Genomic DNA, 22,435 nt, shown 5'->3' with positions numbered 1-22,435 from the left:
ATTTATTAAGTGGCTACAATTTACCAGACCTTTTATTCATATCAGTCACCGCCTTTAATCTCCTAAATTCCAGAAGCTAGTGTGTTTTTCCTAATTACTATATAAGGCAACTGAGACCCAGACAGGTTAAATACCCTGCTGAAGTTCTAAAGCAAGAAAGTGGCAGAAGTCAAGATTCGAACCTACATCTGGCTGACTCCAAAGCCCCTGCACCTTCCACCATAAAGGTTAAACTTGTTTGGAGCAGTTATCCGTCTCCTATCTCCTCAATCCAGGATGTCTAATTTTTCTTTATAACTGTTTCTCTCATTGGTCTGAGGATTATTTTCCTTCATAGAGAAAAGGAAGGAAGAATTGAAGTTGAGAAATTTCTCTTCTTCCTGCCATCTGACCCAAGGACTACCAGCTACTCTCTTTCTTTGCTTGCCCCAAACATAATTTGCCCTTTTGATGATTACTACCACTTTTTTTCTCTTAAAAAGCCTCATCTAAATCTGTTTTTACCTTTCAGACCGAGTTCATTTAAGTCCATGCCGCTCTTCTATATTCATGTGTGACCTGAGGCAAACTTGCTTAACCTCTCTGAAGCTTGTTGTCTCATCTCTAAAATGAAATAACGATAGCATCCAACTTACAGTATGTTGTGAGGTTTAAAACATAGTGTGGTTGTAGAAAGTGCTCAGCAAATGTCATCTATTATTTCTATCATCATCCGTGGTCATCCACCTCTCCTTACATCTTTTTGTACACATCCTTTTAAATCTTTTCTCTGACAAATCCATCGAGGAGCTTCCTGGATAGACCCATTAATTTCTTTAAACACTGATTATACCATCAGACTTTTATTGGGAGTTATTTTCCATTCCTCTTTGTTCATCAACTCATTCTTAAGTCTCTATCAAAAGAATTCTACACAGATTTTCATCTACTAATTTTGATTTGTGATGTGTTCAAATACCTCTTCTCTGGTTACTTCTTGGATGACACAGCTGCTTTTTCCGAGAGTTACTTCCTATCCGTTCCCTTTAGTGTCTCCTTGGCCAGATTTAAGTCAAAATAGCAGTACTTCTACTCAATTACTCTATCCTCCAAGAAAATAAAGTAACTTTTGCTTATCATCATTATCCTTGTATTTCCTTTATAACTTTTTTAAAAAAATAGAGACTGTAATGAAGCATTTTCTTCTTCTTTAGCAACAAAATGCATAGGAGACAGCAATGTTTCTTGGAAGCGAAAAACAAAAGACAAAATTCTGTTATAGACTTGATCTCTGACTCAGCATCTGATTTGAAACAAGAAGACCTCTTGATACTTTCTTTTTCTCACCTGAAATACTGGGACAATAATGTTTTCCCATTATTGGTGTGAGGATTAATGAGACAATGTAAAGAGCTTTGAGCACCTCCGATGAAAGTTGCTCTATTATTACTTTGATTTCCCCTTAAAACATAGAGAAATTAATTCACCAGTCTCTATAGAAAGTTTTAAAAAAATCCATTTTGCTCACTTTTTCTAACAGAGCTGGAAGAGAAAGAAGTTTACCTAGGAAAAGATACAGATTCAATTATGTTGTACCGTATTTTGTCATCAGAACCATGAAACATATTCGACTTAAGAAATTTTATATGCAGTTGACAGCTTTTAAATATTTTAAATATGCATTTACCTAAAAAAGTAAATAGGCATTTTTCAAGTAAGTATCACATATTTTTCAATCATCCGTGAAAGTATTTATCTTACATTCTGCTACTACAATGGAGTACAAAAAGAGAAACACTGAAGTAATAAAAACTTTTGAGTCATGCCTGAATAAATGTGGGAATTAAAAGTTACTCTTGAGAATTATTTGTGATTCACATCTTTATGCCTCAAACAAATTGAGCAACACACTCTCTCTGCCAGTTATTTTTCATAACAAGAGTTAATAAAGTAGGAATTATAGAGAGATTTAAACTTTAGCATAAGTTCTGAAATATCTTTAAAAATAATACCTAGGACATCTGAAAACACAAGATACCCTAGCTGAGTTCACAGTCTATTTCCAGATAATTCCCATATATGAAATTTTCATTTTTCTACTACATTTGGTAAACAATATACACAGTGAATGTTCCCATGTAATTGAGAAAGATATTGAAAAATATGAGAAAGACTCATGAAAACTGGTCAGTAGACTTATAAGAATAAAATATATTATTAATATTTGTGGGAAGGAAATTATGCTTATCTAGATCAAAGGCTTATTTAGATAATTAGAGTCAGAAGTCATGTCATCTAGGAAACTAAGGAATCAAACCAGGAAAAAAACTTCAATAACAATATAAATTGTATGCACCAAATAGAACCTCACTGCCTAGAGATTTTGGAAAACAAGGTGGAAAAATCCATCACAGAGCACTAATACAAATAAAATCCAGTAAATGACATTACTAAAGACCACCTCTCCAGTATTCTTCCTTTCCTTGGAAAAGAGTTTCAAATCCAAAATCATCATTATAAATACTTGATACAGATAGTACCACTGCTTATAGTAACTCCAACATGCAAAACACAATTTGTTTTACAAAGACTCAGTAATGTCTTGGTTTGCCCCAGACTGCACAGGGCAGAAAAGAAAACCAGAGTAATCAAATAAGCCAAAGCTGATGTGAAATTCCAAGAATAAGAGTCTAAATCTATAATCTTCACCAAGGCTAATCTCCCACTGGTTCCAATTATATATATCTATTGGGAAAACACAATTGAAATTTAAGACTATTAAAGTCATGTTCCAGCCTCCATGTGGTTACTACATTTGCCTTTTACATGTTAGCGGCAGAACCAAAAGAATTAAGAACTAAATAATAAAGGAATGAACTATAGAAGTGGTTTTCCAAGGAAGGTGTTGAGAGGCTGGGCAATGTGAGGCAGCATTATATCACATGCAGAGATCTCATTTATGGAAAGGACTCCACTGCTAAAATCCTGAAATACAGATTCATGAACTAATAAATAGTAGGAGAAACTGCCATAGAGTCAATTGCACTGGGCTCAGAATCAGACAAATATAACTAAATTCAAAGCCTGTTCAGACCCTCACTAATTTTTAAAAATAAAAGCGTTTTAACACCAGCTTCACAGGAACTATTGGAATGATTACATGTTTTAATGTATGTAAAGAGATCAGCAGAGAGTAGTAAATGAATAACTTATGTCCTCCCCCTCCTCACCCCAGAAGATACTAAGGAGGGATCATTTAATACATCCCGATGTCTCTACCAAAACTGAACACTATCCATATTAAAACTTAGACGGAAAGCAATTTTACAGCTACCCGTCTCTTGTAGGTTATGACAGTGCTTTACAACCTTACTGCCAAGATGCTGGTCCCTACTACTCACCTAACTACAAACTAAGTCACTTTCATCTTGACCTTATTCAATTACCATACTCCATTCTTAATTCTAGGCTTCTAGACAGACGGTGGTTACTGAGAAACTCTTTGCCTTCTTAAATTCATTGTCTAAAACTAAAATCTATTCATGTCTTTTTAACCTTTCTTTCTTTGTTCTTCCTTCTAATTCTATGCAAATGAACAATCACATCAAGTAGCTAACAATGAATACTGGGTTAGTACTACAGCCCATGAATTTCACTGTCTATCTTTACCAGTCTTGCAAATTTAGCCAAAGGTGTCCATGGATACCTGATTTCCCCCAATATGATACTTTTATTTTCCCCGCTTCTAGTTTATAAAGAAACCAGTTTCATTAATTCCTTAAAAAATTCTAAGTCTAAATTTGAGCTCTGGGGACTCCCCTGGCGGTCCAGTGGTTAAGACTCCACGCTTCCAATGCAGGGGGCGCGGGTTCAATCCCTGGTCGGGGAAATAAGATCCCACATGCCACGCAGCGCGGCAGAAAAGTAAAAATTAAAAAAAAAAAAAAGAAAAAGAAATTTGAGCTTTGCTTTGCCACCAATTTGCTATAATCCTGGTCAAAATCATGCAGTTATTCACTTCCCTATGTATAAAATATCACACCAACATAAGGGAATGGCAATATCACACAGAATGAGTAACCACAAGAGAATCTGTTCCCCCAAAAGGCTACTAGAGGAAGCCAGGTAATTACCAAACTTAGTATCTTCTGTGTTTATAAAAGACATATTTTATGAAGTGTTGATTTTAAAATTTGACCCTGGTCACTGAAATAATTTTTCACATTTTGAAACTTTCTTTCAGCATGTATCTCACAGATATGCCCACAACAACTTAGAATCCATTTATAGAAAGAATAAAAGAAAAATGCAAAAATATAATAGGCCTCAACCCTAAGACAATACATAAGCAAACGGAAACTACTATGACAGGGGCAGTTCATATAAATGCTAAAGGGAATTAATTTTTAAAAGATTTATTCAAAAACAGTCACTTTGCTAAAAACTGGCATGTAGCTTATCTCATTTTATTATCACAATTGCCCAGTGAATTAAGTAATATTATATGATTTTATAGACAAAAAGAGACCGGATTAAATTAAATAACTTTATGAATAACTACTAAGTCGTGCTGCTCAGGTGTGAACCCATGTCTGTATGACAAGGCCAACATCCTTTGTATTTTTACCACAATCGTGTAGCACTATAAAGAGTTGTGGAGGACTGTGGTCCTCTGGATCTTTTCCTGACTTCCAGACCCTCAGGAAAGTTTTAGGTTTTGCATGTTTTGGTTATGGTAGACGAATTTGGGGCAAGTAGTTTACTATATTTGGGATGTATTTTCTCATTGGTAAATGGTCTTTATCAGCACTATCTATTAGAAATAAAATGTGAGCGAATATATAATTTAAAATTTTCTAGTAGCCAAGTTTAGAAAAGTAATAGGTAAAATTAGTTTTAATAATATTTAACCCAATATATCCCAAACATTTTTCCTACAGGTAATTTATATAAAAATTATTAATAAGGTATTTACATTATTTTTTCAAATCTTAGAAATTCAGTTTGTATTTTAGACTTATAGCACATATTTAACTAGTCATATTTAAACTAGCCATATTTCAAGAGCTCAATAGTCGCCTATGTCTATTGACTGCCATATTGGGCAATACAGCACTAGACAACCTTCAAGTTCTCTTCTACCCTCGAAGTCTAGAGATCTATCATTCTATAGTTTGCAAAATATACTCAGATGTTGAAGGGAATCAAAAAAGCATTATGTTGTAAAATTATCTTAGACCAAAGTAGCAATGACATGCATGGATTTTATTGCCTATGTCTTTTATTATTATTGTAGGATAACATAGATAGAAAAAGTAATAATATATTTGATATATATTTTATCATATATTTTATATGTGATACAAAATATCTTGCTATTTGATAAGGCAATTCTCCCTCACCTCATAACCCTTTTCCAAGAGTTTGTGACTCTCTTCTTGACTCTTTCAACTTCCATATAATTTCTGAACCAGTTTGTTGAGTTGAACAGAAGAGTCTGCTAAGATTTGGTTTAGAATTCATTGACTCTACAGATCAGTTGAGACAGAATTAAGACCTTCACTCTATTAATGTTTTTGTTCTAAATTTATTTGGGTCATTTTTAATATAAATTTTTATATTTTTTCCACAGAACTCATATATCTTAGATTTATTCCCAGGTACTTCATATTTTTTAAACTAGACTAAAATGTATTATTTTATTTTACCTGCTATGTTGCTGGTGTATGTATGTGTGTGTGTGTGTGTGTGTGTATATATATATATATATATATATACACACACACACACACACACACATACATATAAATACAATTTATTATTGTATTTGAATGTGTAGTAGCAATCTTATTAAATTTATTAATCATAATAATTGAATTTCTTTGTTGTTCTATGTAGAATTATGTCATCTGTAAATAATGGCAACTTTGTATTTTGTGTTTAATCCTTGCATCTTTTGATTTTTTTTCTGCCTTACTTCGCCAGCTAAGGCTTCCAGTGTGATGTTAAATAGAAGTGGTGGACAGCTGGCCAGCATCATTATCTGATTCCTGACCCAAAAAAGAAAATGTTCAACGTTTCATCATTAAGTTCTATTCGGCTATACGATGTTTGCAAATGAAGTTTTACCACATTAAAAATGCTGATCTTAGATTGCAAAAATATTTTGTCATGAATTATATACTGATTTTGTTTAAATATTTTTCTCCATTTATTGAAATAATATATTTTCTCTTTTGTATTCTTTTATTATCCATGTTCACATTGACTGATTTTCAAATGTTCAACCAATCTCACATTTCTGGAATAAACTCAACTTTGTAGTGCTGTACTTTATACTCTCTATTTATTTTGTTTAGGATTTTTGCATCTATGTTCATGGATGAGAAATATCTGCAATTTTCCCTTTTATAATGGCCATGTCAGGTTCTGATTTTAAAGTTATGCTGGCCTCATAGACTAAATTGGGGAGCATTCCTGCTTTTCTATTGAATTTAAGAATTTTTTAAAATTGATGTTATTCTTTTTTTTACTATTTGTTAGAATATGATAGAGTTCAATAAAGTCAGCTAGAACCAGAGTTTCTTTTGTAGGAGCATTTTAGCATATTCAATTTGTTTAAGAGATAAAGAACTATTCATATATTTCTATACTTTTCTCAACACTAATAAGTTTATTTTTTCTAGGAATTTGTCCATTTTACTAAACTGTCAAAACTAGTAGCATAAAATATTAATAAAAGCCTCACATTATTTTTAACATATACAGTACCTGTGGTGATACTCTTTTTTTATTCTGTACATGGATTATTTGCACATTCTCATTTTTTATTCCTTGACTAATCTCAACAAATATTTGTAAATTTTATTATTCTTTTCAGGAAATCAACTTGTGATGACCTGTTTTTGGATTGTTTTATAGTTCTTTAATTTCTGCCTTCTTCCTGGATAAGGCAAGGACTTTAGAGCAATTTAACCACATTTATTCCTCTCCTAGTAGATAGGTTATCACTACCAGTTACTTTATTTCTATTTTAAATTTCATGATACATTTTTATTATTATTTTAAACAATTAATGTTACTTTATATTTGCTTAGGTATTTACCAATTTTTTCTTGTCATTTCTCTTGTTTTCCAGACCTTCCATCTGGGGTTATTTTCCTTCAGACTGAATGACATCTGGATTGAAATTTTAGTCTAAATTATGCTGCAATAACTGATGACTACAAAATCTCATTGGCTTGCAACAACAAAGATTTCTTTTTCTTTCACATTTATGCGTATGGTGGATCAACTACAGCTATGTTTAATGTACTCTTCATTTCAGGATTAAAGTTAAAGGAGAAACTCCTATCGAGAACAACTGTTTTAAAAATTCTGCTCAGAAGTGTAACTTCTGAGTGACATGTCACTTCCACTCACACTCAATCAGCTAATAAAGTGATATGGTTAAATCTGATAACACTGAGGCATGAGAGTCGATTAGAAACAGTGGGAAAACCTTCTGACATTAATAAGATCTTCCCAACCTTTTTTTTTTTTGACGTTTCCACTTGACAGTGTCTGTTGATGACGAACTCAGTATTTGTCTGCCTGAAAAATGTCTTTCATTTACTGACATTTTCCGGGTATGCAATTCTCTGGGTATTTTTTCCTTTCAGAACAATAATGATATCATTCCACTTTCTTCTGACTTCATTGCTACTATTAAGAAATTAGCTGTCAGTCTGTTACCAATTTGAAGACAATCTTTTTTTTTTTTTTTTAAATCTCTGGCTGCTTTTAAGATCTAAACTTGTATTTGGTGCATTGAATATGATATATTCAGGTGTGTATTCCTTTCTACTTATCATGCTTGGGATTTGTTGGGCATTTTGAGTCCACAGACTGTATTGTTCTGTTCTGAAAAATTTGCAGCCAATATCTCCTCAAATATTTTCTCTTCCCCATACTTCCCCTCCGTTTCTTCTAGAACTCCAATTAGACATGTATTATACCTCATATACTAGACTTTCTTTTTCTCTCCTCCATGAATTTTAATGTTTCTTTCATATAAATATTTCATATATACATTTTTCTTTTCTTTGCCTCTTCAAGCTAAATTCTGGAAAGTTATTCTGACTGATTTTCTGGATAATTATTCTGATGGATTCATTGAGTTTTTAATTTCAATTATTGGATTTCTCATTTCTAAAACATATATTTTTTTCCTTTTCAAATATGCTAGGGTATGTTTAGAATGCTCTAACTTCAGAGACATTTTTATTTCTTTGAACATTGTTAGCATGACTATTTTATAACTTGTAACTATAATTACAATAACTATAGTATTTGCACATTTGTTTTTGTTTTATGTTTTGTTAGTTGGTTCTTGCTATTGATACCCTATTTCCTTCTGTGATTGCTAGTAAGTGTTACTGAGTAATTTTCCTTAGAAAAATATTTATAGATACTCTTTGAGGCTAACATGAAGGTAACTTTATGCAGAAAAGCTTTTAATTTCCTTCTATCAGGTCCTTAAGGATACCCCCAGTTCAGAAGCAATTAAACAGAATTCAGATTTTGGGGAGCCATCAACATATGTAAATTTGGGTTTCAAATACACATGAGAACCAGATTGTGGTTATAACCTCTCTGAGAGTTTCCACTTCTGCTTTGGAGAGCATCAAGATGATCTTCCTTACAGATCTGCACTGGAAGAATGAGGCCAGTTTACCTTTACTCCTCCCACATTCCTTGGGGTTCCCAACTCTACAAGAGGAGTGCTATCTTTTAGACTCTCCACCTAAAGTGGGTCCCAGGTTTGTTTCCTGTCCACGTTATCCTATTTGCACTTGAATTTAACTCATTTGGCAAACTTCCTCAGAGAAAAGTGGGGGATTCAATGATCCTCTTAACCTTCTGGTTCCAGCTTTTATTTACATTTTAATTTGGTTGATCTTTACTGTCTTTTTAGATCTTTGGTGCTTAAAAAATTTTTTTTTCTATTTTATGGAGCATTTTTAGTTGTTATTATTCCACCGCAAAGGTTGGTCCAAATAATCTATCTCATCATGTTTCCAAACAGGGAAATTCCAAGATGTATCTTTATTTAACATTATTTAATATTTCATTGATGTTTTTGTAACAGAAACATATTCATTGCAAACAAAACACAAATAATATTTGTCTCCCACCTTCATTTTATACTTTATTTAGTGGAATGAATATTCCTCGTCCTAGATAAAAATCGCAATAGGTCTCATGTTTTGGATATCCAGCCCTGGACAACAATAAGTTTTAAACCTCAATTAGCATTAAATTGTTTCACTTCCGCCCACCCACCCTCATTAACTTTAGCCTGCTTTGGTCTGGAGTCTGCTGTATTGAAAGGGATCTCTTTGCTATTCTACTCCACACTCTCTACTCAATTTCTCTCCCATTTGATCCCTTTGCTATTCTACTCTATTGTACTTCCCTATATGCAATGTCTTCCCCTTTCACTAGCTGCTAATTAGCCTGTCTCCAGGATTAAAGTTGTGTGTGGCAAACAAGAGGTTGAGTCAAGGGATTGAGGTACATGAGTTAAGGGAACAAAAATGTACTTACTTGGATGAGTGGCTTTGTGCTCTCTGAACCTGGCAAATAATGAAAGCTGACTTTTGATGAGGTACTTTGTGGACTTAGAGGATGATTCCTGCAGGGCACATGTGATTCTATTCCTGATGGTCATTTGAGATGGTTTCCTTAAGCCCTGGCTATTAATGGTACATTTCCAGACTCTTTTCTCTGACGATAACCTTTGGATAAATCCTCAGGTGATTCCATGCCATTTTTCTCCTGTGTAGCCCATATTCAGTCTATGGGAAATGTGCCCTGACAAACTCTGCAAGTACAAGTCAATCAAAACACATCAGCACTCTTTGTCAAAAAGCAATGTGTCAACTTTTATCATCTCCAGATTTCTCAGGCAGGAGGCAGACCTCAGTCTTAGATCTGCTTTAGTTTTTCTCACATGTAAGAAAACATAAGTCCTCTATGGTTTCCAACTGTAGAAGACACATTTAGAGTTCTGGTCGCCTCACTTAAGTCTTCCCAAACCAGCTTTGAGAGGGAGGGAACAGACCATCCTTCTCCTAAAGTCAGTGGAATGGTGACTCACGACAGCACAATAGCTCTCTAAAAGAAATATCTTTGGCAATTCATTCCCCCAATCTTTCCCGACTCTTTAAGGCCTTGATGAGGGATCCAAGTGTCATGGAGCAGCTTATCATTCATTCTCTGCACGAAAAATGAACCATCTTACTCCTACCTGGCATCCTTCTATATATGATTTTAATGACACCTCAATCAAAAATGGGACATTCTGTACACTTTGATATCATTGTTTTATAATCAAAAACAAATTATCAAAAATTTTTAAAATTATTAACCCCACATTTAGCCATGATCTATCTGTGTGATGCTTATAGTGAAAAGTCTCATACCTATTTGCACCATTTCTTTAATAATTTTTTAAGACAAGTAAAACTACATGATATAGTCAACTGAATGGATTTTTAGAATTTCAAAATTGTTAATTGATGGAAAAAATCCAAATTCTGGTAGAAAAAAATGAAAGCAATATATATGCATCTCACAAAGAAGTAGGAGGGAGAACTTTAGAACTCTCTAAAATAGCAAAATCTATTTCAATAATACTTGGGAGAAGTAGTTATGTTAAAGTTTCCTTCAGGAGGAGAAAAATTCACCCTCACCAAAAACATCCAGGTACACCTCCACTCATTTCTCATTAGGGCAACCAACACCTACCAGAAAAAATTCTATTTCCTCCAAAAGCTGTGTGCCTCTCACATGAGAAGAAGCCTGAATATCCTGGTCCCTGCTCAGAAGCAATGATATTGCAAACGGAGAGATCTTTGCTGGATTCCACTGGGAGTCTCAGTGGAAACAACAATCTGTTGTCATTATATAGAGCACTATACAATGCCCTGGGAAGCCCTAATTCTCATAAATCAAAAGTTCTACTTGAATTCGACTGATCTATTTTAGGGAAGGCAATCCTACTCAGAATCAGATTTGTCACAGCACATTCCTTTAATCCTTAGCAGTATGAGCTCTGTAAACACAGTATTTGAAATAATATTACACATTATTTTATACAGAAGCCTTCAGAGTCCCGCATCCCTGAAAGCTTTCTAGTGAAACAGCCAAGTAACTTACTTAAGCTTCTTTCTTTTTTTTTTTTTTTAAGCAGGAGAGAAGTGAAAGTGCTATGGGCCAGTAAGCAAAGTAATGTTTGAATATTGAGAGGGGTTAATGAGACAAAAAAAGAGCTGTTGCAGTTGGCAAGTCTTACAAAGCAAAGGTTCCTGCAAAGGTAATAGTGATATGAATTAAAGACAAGGACACTTACCATCTATTTGATGTTTATACCCCAAAATGTTGCCCTCAGTAACTGCACCATATCTGCCAGACTGCCAACTTGCTTGCAAATATAATCCTCATGAAATGTTATGTTTTCCTTTACACTGACCAAGCGCATTCACCCTTTTAGAAACATCACAAAGGACTTTGTGTGAGGCTTTGAATGAATCTGCATAAAACCTCTGTGAATTAGCCAAGTGAGTGTTTTGTTTCTTTTGTTTGTTTTTTATTTTCCCTTCTGTGGTCCAAGCACACACGGAGAACAGATGCGGTAGAGAAAAAGAAAAATAACAGTAGACTTCAGCGAGCTAGGCTTAAGATAGGAGATGACTTTGGGGAAAAGTATAATTAGGAATTAACTGAGTATTAGAGATACGATATACCAATGTACAACTAGAGAACCAAATCAAATCATGAAAGAGGACCACTGAAGAGAGTAGAGACATCTCAAACAATAGCAACTAGAGTTCTGATCTACATAGAGATCATTTTGAATGAACAAAAACAGACAAGTTATATACAGTACTTTCAAGTCAGTAGATAAAAAATTAACACCTCCATGAGGTGTTCCATGACCTTCCCCCATACCTACCACCAGATAGAGTCATTACAGTGTCCTGGGATAGTGTTCTACCATCTATACTCATATATTGTTCTCTTTGTCTCAGTATTGTCTTCTGTAAAAAAGAACTAGTGATATCTTAAGGATGAAACGGGATAACTCCTAAATGTTCCTAGCACGTGGCTTAAACATAGGGGGCACTCAACAAATGACCATTAAGATTCTACTCTAAATATCTTTACTTAGATCTGTCTCCCTCATTACAAACTCCTTGAAGAATTTATCATCTACTGTTAATTGAGAAGTTACTGTATACTAGGCACTGATCTATGTGTTTTACATGTAGATGCTATTGTTATCCTTATTTTACAGACAAGAAAACAGAAGCACTGACAGAATAACTAAGTTGCCCATGGTCACCTATCTAGGAAATGGCAGAGCTAAGACTTAACCCAGGTAGTCTGGCACATAGATAGTACAACACACTGAGTACAGATACTATAGAAACACACACACATACACACACATATGTTTGTGTGCATCCTGCTTAGCTATAAATAGCACAGAAATCAAGTATGAGTCAACTTCATCTCCTTAATATTTTCCTTTCTATCCATAGTCAAAATCAGAAATGCCTGCTCAAACCAACTTCAACTAGGACCTACCTCCTTCACTCCACTCCAAGCCCCCATGATCTGTTCTGGTAACTCTGGTTTCTGTCCTATTGGGTTCTACTTTTCTGACTATCTTCTGAAAACGCAAGTCCAACTTGGACTTCCTAGCTGAATTTCAATGTTGGCTTCATTCCAGAATCTAGATTACCCTTCAGCTTGAAACTCTGCCATCTTTGGATACGGTCTATCCTACTCCTGTGTCCAATCCAGGCGCCTGGGAATCCGCTCTGGGACCTTATTTTAAAATCCATCTTTCCTTTAAGGCAAGTATGAATATTTAGGTTCCAACTTGGGATTGAACTCCAATGACCCTGGGCAAGTTTTTAATCTCTCAGTTTCCTCATTGGAAACTATTAGGATTTGTCTCACCAGGTTGCTATGAGAACGAAATAAAATCATATATGTCAAGCACTTAGAACTTGCTACACAGCAAATAATGCAAAGGTGCACTGAATGAAAAGAAGGCTGAGAACAGGATAATTCAGTCTGCTTTTATTATTTTGTCTACCTGAATGTCCTTCCTATTCTTTTTTTTTTTTTTTAGGAAGCAAGTGGTATTTTTATTCCTTTCATCGTTGTTGAGGAGACATCACGACACAGAGAACAGCAGTCCTGGTCACAGCGGCACGGTTTGGTTAGTTTCCACGAGAACACGATGAGCGGGAGGGGCAGGGTCTGATTTTCCACTCTCTTCACCAGCTTCGACCTCGTGCTGTTCCCCCCCCCCCCCCCAGCAGGGCTGCGCAGAGTCCTGCCGGGTCCCTAACCCGCAGCACAGCCGCCGCACTTGCCGTTCTGGCCAGTGACAGGCGAGCAGAGGGTTCAGGAGCCCCCGCTGCTGCCTGGCCAATGGGATGCGGACAGAGAAGCAAAGGACCCCTGCTCTCCCAGCTGCCCCTCCCCAGAGCACTGGCCCCAGCTGAATGCACCCCTTCAGCCATCACCTGCCAGAGCCCCAGGTCAGGAACAGGAGTCTGAGTCCAGACGAGCTGGGCTAGAGATGGGCGTCTTGGGAGCAGGGAAGGCTAGAGAAGGGGGTAGGGTTCCAGAGCCCACGGGGGTTATTGCTGAGAAGATATGCAAGGGGCACGTTCCCCAGGGGCGGAGTGAGGTGGGGCAGATGGGCACCAGGGAAGGGGTGTAGCTGCCCGAGGGAAAAGCGGGCTCATCAGCTCCTTGCTGGGAACCTCTCACTGCCAAGGGACCTCAGAACAGACTTGATCCAGGGACAAATATGGAAGCAAGGTTCTTATAAAAGGAGTGAAGACGGGCCATGCAGAAGGATCACAAAGGTGATGTAAACCTTCCCAAGTCCCAAGCCAATCGGAGACTCCCGCCCGTGCCCAACTCCTCCATCCACCCCTAAATCAAGAGAAGGAACTGGTCTCTTAGGGACAAAGCAGACTCCCAGGAATGGAAGGTGATGGGGCCATGGAGAGCAGAGACGAGCTGACAGCCACATGGCTGAGCTCCTGCCCAGGAAAGTGGGGCCAGGTTCACTAAAATACAGTGTCATCCACGAACAAGCAGCCATGAAGACCACAGTCATCAGACACACACACACATACACACACACACACACACACACACACACACACACGTCACAGGAGGTGGACGAGACCACAGGCTGCAGGGAGGCAGGGGTTGCATCATTAAGTTGAGGACAGGTGTCTAGGGGTTGGGGAGAGGGCGGGGGACACACAAGTTCTTGGCTTCTCCTGGGGAAAGATCTGTGGCTGAAGTGGCCGGTTTTCTTAAGCATCAGCATTTGCATCTAAAGGTTCAAGCAGCTGCCTTCAGGTTCTTTGTGCCTGAGGGCTGCACTTCAGTTCTCTGCTTTCTGGGGCTCCGTTGCATTTGCAGTGATGAGGTTCTCCACCTGGGCCTCCTCGTCCCCTGGAGCCCGCGGCTTCTGGTTAAAACTGCACTTGCATCTGCGACTTAGGATAAGCAGGATCCCCACCGAGAAGAGGACCACAGCAAACACCAATCCCCCGATCCTCAGTGTCCGGTAGTCACAGTGAAAAGGGTCCTTTTCTTTCTCCTGCTCAGCTGCATTGGCCAGGACCGCCGGGGCCAGCAGGCCGCACAGGAAGAGCAGCGCCACCTCCATGGCGTCTGGGGACGGAGGGAGGAAAATGACTCTGGGTAGGAGACCCCCCACTCTAACCCTCAGCCTGGCAAGGGCCCCAATCGGATTCCCACCCCGACTCTGAGCTCTCTCCACATGGTGTGAGGTCGTCCTTCCTATTCTTGACTTCCCCTTCATTCTTCAAGACTCAGCTCAATCATCATCTCTTCGTGTCTTCAAGGAAGTGCCTCTCTTTTCTCTGCTCTCGCAACTATCTAAACAAACTTTTATCTTAGTATTTGCCACATTCTGTATCATGTGTTTCTTTGCCTATATCACTAGATTTTCAGGTTCCTGAGAGAAGATGGTATGTGGGGGGGGGGTGGTGTCTGGGGTGATTACATATTACTTACTTCTGTTCTCCCATCGTAGGCACCAGCTTTTTCTGGACTTAAGTAAACTGAGTATATGATCTTATACCAGAACTACCAAATGAGAAGGTAAAAACTGGCAAAATAATGAGGTTGGATGAAGCAGAGGGAGATTAGTGAAAAAGCAATCATCAGCTTACAACTGTTTCTCAGCTCCAAGGCAGACTGTAGGCACCTTGAACCTCCACCCTGCCACTGAATCAGGCAGTCTCCCCAAGTGTACTAATCACCTTTTACCTTAGGAGGTGAAGGATGAAAGTGTGTCCTGCTGAATATGTCAGTGGGGATCCTTCATAGGAAATGTAGCATCGTCAAAACTAGAATGGGATAGTGTTACGGGATGAATTGCGTCCCCTAAAAAAAATGTTGAAATCCTAACCCCTAGTACTTGTGAATGTGACCGTATTTGGAAATAAGTTCTTTGCAGATGATCAACTCAAGATGAAGCTATTAGGGGAGCCCTAGTTCAATATGACTGATATCCTTAAAAAGGAGGAAATCTGTACACAGAGACAGACCCATGCAGAAGGAAGACATGCAAATGCGGAGAATGTCATGTGAGGACAAAGGCAGTGATCAGGGTGATGTTCCTAACAAGCCAACGAACACCATGAATTGCCAGCAAACCACCAGAGGCTAGGAGAGCGGCACGAAACAGATTCGCCCTCACAACCCTCAGAAGGAACCAAACCTGCCTACACCTTGATCTGGAACTTCTAGCCTCCAGAGCTGTGAGACAAGAAAATTTCTTTTGCTTAAGCCACCCAGTTTGTGGTAATGTTACTGTAGCCCTAGCAAACTAATACAGATTTATTTGGGAAGCAATAAGGAAATCTCATTAAAAGATAAGTATAATAGAATTCAGTCAAGAAAATAAGTCAATGTAACCATCTTAACCAAAATACTGAAACAAAGAAAAAAATGTGTTACTTATCTCAGGCCAACAATTCCACTTAGCAGCTTTTCATCCAGGTCTAGAAAGGAAAGCACTCCTCAGCCCCACCCATTACTATTCTCTTTCCAAATGTTTGTGGTCCATTCTTGCTCATCTATTTCTATTCTTTCAACTGAACTTTAAGAGCACTTGTCAAGTTTATTTTAAGATAATACATAAAATGATTCAAGTAGATTATTAAATGACACCAAATACAGATTCAAAGATTCCTTATTAATGATATTCCTACTGCTTTTATAAAATCTGTTGTTAATGTGAACGTGATCTTAAACTTTTCTTATATTTAAACTGCCATTTGCCAGTTTAAAGGAAAACCTCAATTTCTATGTGTAATGGTCAGCTGCAGTCTCTAGAGCACACTGCTTGGGGGCAAATCCTTACTTTTCCACTTGCTGTGAATGTGACTAAACAGGTTTTGGTACCAATTCCAGTGATGGCGGAGAAGGTTCCTACACCAAGTAGGAGTTCTCTAGTACGGAGGTCCCCAAACTTTTTGGTACCAGGGACTGGTTTTGTGGAAGACAATTTTTCCACGGATCGGGGGAAGCGGGGGAGATGGTTCAGGCAGTAATGCTAGCGATGGGGAGTGATGGGGAGCGGCAGATGAAGCTTCGCTCACTCGCCCGCCCGCCACGCATGTCCTGCTATGCGGCCCAGTTCCTAACAGTAAAGGCCCGTGGCCCAGGTGTTGGGGACCCCTGCTCTAGGACACCAGCTGAGTGTCCTACAATTCAACTTAATTCTGACACTATATACCCAGAGATAGCACCAGATTCTCCAGGTTAAGGGTTCAGACTTACAAGACTGCCCCCCGCCCCGCACAGCCCCCACCCCACTTCAGAGGTGTCAATCCTAAATGAGGGTTGTTACCTCTACCTCTGACCAGCTGGCTAGGTTCCAAGGACACCCTCCTCAAGTTTGATTCATTTGCTACAGCAGCTCACAGTACTCAGAGAAACATTTTACTTACTAGATCGTGGGTTTATTTTAAAAGGATATAACTCGGGAACAGCCACATGGAAGAGATGCACAGGGTAAGGCATGGGGAAAGTGCACAGAGCTTCCATCCCCTCTGCACGTGAGCCACTCTCCCCAATCTCCACTGTTCACCAATCCAGATGTCTCCAAACCATGTCCTCGTTGGGTTTTATGGAGGCTTCATTACATAGGCATGATTGATTAAATTACTGACCACTGGTAATTGATTCAACCTCCAGGTCCTCTCCCCTCCCCCTTCCTCCCTTCCCCTCAAAGGTCAACGGGTAGGACTGAAAGTTCAACCCTCTAATCACTGGGTTGGTTGTCTGGCAACCAGCCCCCATCCCTAGGTGTCAGCTAGAAGTCACCTTATTAACATAACAAAAGACACTTTACGGCTCTCAACACTTAGGGAATCCTAAGGGTTTTAGGAGCTTTGTGTCAGAAAGGAACAAGGACCAAATATATATTTCTTATTATAAATCACAGTACCACAGTGACTCTAGCCACTAAACCTTTTCAAGGCTCAGTTTTCCCTTCTGTAAAATAAGGATAATGTAATCGAGGAGAACTCTACGAGGCCATCCCAGAATAGACCTCCACCCATGTCCTCCACCTGCTTTTCGTCTGTAGAAAAACTTTAGTCAAAGAATAAATTTAATCAGAGAAGTGAGAAAATGCAGAAAGGAAGGAAAACAGTCAAGCAAGACAAAATAATAATACTTTGGCCATTAAACAAAGTCAAGGACATTTAGTTCTTCCTCAAGGACTATAGATAATTTTCTGAGCCATATCCTTTGAGCTATTTTGCAGATACTGAACCCCCCAGCAGGTGGAAGAAGTTAACTGTATGCTGCCCACAAGCACGTAGACCCCCCAAACCGCTTGGAACCAGAAGATTGTTGATGCTGACTCTCCATTACCTCACCACCGATCAATCAGAAGAACGTCCACGAGCCGATCACGCCCTGCTCTTTGAACACTGTAAGACTCCTCACTACCCCCTCCAGGGCGGGCACACAGTCTTGAGGGCATTAGCCCCATGTGGCCCACTTTGCCTGGCAAAGCAATAAAACTATTTCTCTCTACTTCACCCAAAACTCTTGTCTCCGAGATTTAATCCGGCCCCGGTACACAGAGGCCGAATTTTGGCAACAATAATGGTAATACTAACCACACAAGGAGATCAGAATTCAGTGAGAAAATAGATGTAAAATGCTTAATAAATGCCTCATATATAGTAAGACCTCAGTGAATGTCAGCTATCACTTTTGCTATCCTTAGTATTAGGTATGTATTAATTTCCTAATGATACATTGGAAAAATTATAACTGTCATGGAGGTCTGCCTTAAAAAAAGACAACCGCCCCAAAAGCCGAAAATCACTTAAAAAATAATATCACTTAAAAATAAAAACTAAAAAGGCTACGATGTATTCTCTGAATGTTAATTTTTTCCCTAGTATATATGTCATTTATAACAAAGTGAAGCTGAAAATAGTGGTATGCATACAAAAAAAGAAAAAAGTGACTGAGTAGAAACTTCCCAAAATATTTTATCTTTAAAAATCGCCTGGGACTTCCCTGGTGGCGCACTGGATGGGAATCCGCCTGCCAATGCAGGGGACACGGGTTCGATCCCTGGTCTGGGAAGATCCCACATGCTGCGGAGCAACTAAGCCCTGTACGCCACCACTACTGAGCATGCACTCTGGAGCTCATGAGCCACGGCTGCTGAGGCCCGCGTGCCTAGAGCCCGTGCTCCTCAATGAGAGAAGTCACTGCAATGAGAGGCCCGCGCACCGCAGCGAAGAGTGACTCCCCTCGCTGCAACTAGAGAAAGCCCGCATGCAGCAACAAAGACCCAACACAGCCAAAAATAAATAAATAAATTTATATTAAAAAAATCGCCTAAATATTCTCAGCAGATTATCTTAACTGTATACAAAATATAATAATTCAAGATAGAAATTATTTTAGTCCATTAATGTTCTCCTTCCCTAATTGAAAATTACTTTCTTCAAATAAAGACATAAAATGCTGTAGGTAAGACTCAAGAGAACATTACTCAACATGCAAAATGTTTCAGTAATCATAGCTTCCTTAACTAAGACTTTTTTATTCCCTCAAATTTGAATAGCATACAATATACAGTGAAATCAAACACGTGATCTAACAAAATATATGTAATCTATAATCCGGTCCTGATATGGTTTACTTAAAATCGTCACTATAAGCAAGGGCTGTGATTTACTTTTAAGTTACTTAGAAATATAAAGTAATAACTTGAAAGACATCTTTGCCAGTATCTCTGCCAAATCCTCACTCCCCCAAGGTTTGAGAATATGCAATACTTGTTAAATGGAAGCTCTTGAGGTGCATAGCTGCTGAAGTGTATAACAAACACATTCATCCTGAGAGTTTTTATTTGTCAATATGTGAAATCTGATTTTGCTTACACCTCCATATTAAATAAATATATGTGTAGTCTAACATGTATTTCTCCTTTGGAAAAAAAAGAATTACTCATACCAGAAGCAATTAATACCAATAACTAGTTTTCTACATTGCCATGGAAAAACTCTCAAAAACCAGGAAATTACTTTAATACCAGTAAACTTGAACACCTTGCAAAATACTTTCTGCTACAGTGTCCTATAAGTCAATTTTCACTATTTAAAATGACTCATTTTACTAATACAGAGGAAGACATATCTGCTTAATTGAACAGAAGAATTTAACATACTTCCATAGGTCTCTCATCTATAGTCACCAAATAAGTCACTTTCTGACTCAAAAGGCTTGATATTCATCTGTCAATATGCTAACAAAAAATGAAAATGACAAACAGTAAGATTCCCATTTATTAGATTAAAAAACTGAGGTCCAGAGAGATTTTTGCCCAAGATTTAAGAGTGAGTTAGTGGTTGAGTGAGAAATTAAAACTGAAATCATTGCACTCCATTTTCTCCCTTGATAGCTTATTCATCTACATTTTAAAATAGACCACAGACAACTGAGATACAGAGGCAGTAAAGAACCTAGAAGTGTGTCAATCCTATATCATTGAAAGTTCACTCTTTTTTAAAAAAGTAGTTTGTTTTTAAAGTCATAAGAATGACTACACTTTAATAAAGAATAAAAAGATTTTTTTAAAAATTAAACTTGTGCAGGAGTCCTCTAAAATCCACTGAAAAGCAGCTATTTTTGCAGTTGATATGTCTTGTCAATTACAAACTGGATTTAATTTGAACTTCCTACTTGCAAATTTTAGCTTTTGCCATGAATTATAGTGGTTTTCATGATTAAAAACAAAACTGTTAGTAACTCACAGCTTTGACATTTATGTTCCTATGTGAATAATACAATAAATAAATCATCCCTATTTCCTTTATTCTATTAAGCAGCAAAGGTGTGGTTTATAATTATTATCATTATTAAATAAGCAAACAGTTATCAAGTTCCACATAGGATTATTCCAGAAATTAGAACTTGACCCACTTGCTGGATAAAATGGTTTCTTAACAAGAATTAGATATTCTTCTCTTAAAAACTCAATTTCATGATCTAATGTTTAGGAGATTCTCCTCAGCCACTCTGAAGATTTTTCTAACACTGGTCTTCAGGTAATACTTGGAGTTTAATTTTTCTATTAATTTGGAAACAGCTCAAGTCTAGACTGGTAAAATGTTCCTATTAACAGTAAGTATGTAATACTTCAGTTTGCAACTCTTGAAGAAAGGGGTGAGTGAAGGATACCCCACCAATCCCCCACTCCATTAACAAGTTCTGCTTGCATTTTTTTTTTGTCTATATTGGAGTTCAAATAAGATTTAATTTTTTTTACTAGATCTTTATTGGAGTATAATTGCTTCACAATACTGTGTTAGTTTTTGTTCTACAACAAAGTGAATCAGCCATATGTATACATCTATCCCCATATCCCCTCCCTCTTGAGCCTCCCTTCCACCCTCCCTATCCCATCCCTCTAGGTGGTCACAAAGCACCAAGCTGATGGCCCTGTGCTATGCTGCTGCTTCCCGCTAGCTATCTATTTTACATTTGGGAGTGTATATATGTCCATGCTACTCTCTCACTTCGTCCCAGCTTACCCTTCCCCCTCCCCATACCCTCAAGTCCATTCTCTAGTAGGTCTCTGTCTTTATTCCCATCTTGCCCCTAGGTTCTTCATGACCATTTTTTTCCCTTTATATTGCATATACATGTGTTAGCATACGGTATTTGTTTTTCTCTTTCTGACTTACTTCACTATATGACAGACTCTGGGTCCATTCACCTCACTACAAATAACTCAATTTTGTTTCTTTTTATGGCTAATATTCCATTGTATATATGTGCCACATCTGCTTTATCCATTCATCTGTCGACGGACACTTAGGTTGCTTCCATGTCCTGGCTATTGTAAATAGTGCTGCAGTGAACATTGTGGTGCATGTCTCTTTTTGAATTATGGTTTTCTCAGGGTATATGCCTGGTAGTGGGATTGCTGGGTCATATGGTAGTTCTATTTTAGATTTTTAAGGAACCTCCATACTGTTCTCCATAGTGGCTGTATCAATTTACATTCCCACCAACAGTGCAGGAGGGTGCCTTTTTCACCACATCCTCTCCAGCATTTATTGTTTCTAGATTTTTTGATAATGGCCATTCTGACTGGTGTGAGGTGATACCTCACTGTAGTTTTGATTTGCATTTCTCTAATTAGTGATGTTGAGCATCTTTTCATGTGCCTCTTGACCATCTGTATGTCTTCTTTGGTGAAATGTCTATTCAGGTCTTCTGCCCGTTTTTTGATTGGGTTGTTTGTTTTTTTGATATTGAGCTCCATGAGGTGTTTGTATATTTTGGAGATTAATCCTTTGTCCGTTGTTTCATTTGCAAATATTTTCTCCCATTCTGAGGGTTGTCTTTTTGTCTTGTTTATGGTTTCCTTTGTTGTGCAAAAGCTTTGAAGTTTCATTAGGTCCCATTTGTTTATTTTTGTTTTTATTTCCATTACTCTAGGAGGTGGATCAAAAAAGATCTTGCTGTGATTTATGTCAAAGAGTCTTTTTCTTATGCTTTCCTCTAAGAGTTTTCTAGTGTCCGGTGTTACATTGAGGTCTTTAATCCATTTTGAGTTTATTTTTGTGTATGGTGTTAGGTAGTGTTCTAATTTCATTCTTTTACATGTAGCTATCCAGTTTTCCCAGCACCACTTATTGAAGAGGCTGTCTTTTCTCCATTGTATGTTCTTGCCTCCTTTGTCATAAATTAGGTGACTATATGTGTGTGGGTTTATCTCTGGGATTTCTATCCTGTACCATTGATCTATATTTCTGTTTTTGTGCCAGTACTATATTGTCTTGATTACTGTAGC

The 22,435-nt window shown here is 37.8% G+C and overlaps 2 protein-coding genes across 2 annotated transcripts in view; both read right to left on the bottom strand.

Moving 5' to 3' along the window:
* TRHDE (thyrotropin releasing hormone degrading enzyme) overlaps positions 1-22,435 on the bottom strand; it is a 404,783-nt gene that overhangs the window by 224,790 nt on the left and 157,558 nt on the right. The gene's annotated exons all lie outside the window — the stretch shown is intronic.
* On the bottom strand, positions 13,977-14,745 carry LOC118902629 (FXYD domain-containing ion transport regulator 6-like). The gene has a single exon (XM_036867191.1). The coding sequence runs from the start codon at positions 14,732-14,734 to the stop codon at positions 14,447-14,449; it is 288 nt and encodes a 95-aa protein (XP_036723086.1). The 5' UTR covers positions 14,735-14,745; the 3' UTR covers positions 13,977-14,446.

The sequence above is a fragment of the Balaenoptera musculus genome, chromosome 10, assembly GCF_009873245.2.
Source record: "Balaenoptera musculus isolate JJ_BM4_2016_0621 chromosome 10, mBalMus1.pri.v3, whole genome shotgun sequence".
NCBI lineage: Eukaryota > Metazoa > Chordata > Mammalia > Artiodactyla > Balaenopteridae > Balaenoptera > Balaenoptera musculus.
The sequence above is the reverse complement of the archived record's forward strand: the minus strand, read 5'-3'. Positions and strand labels throughout refer to the sequence as shown.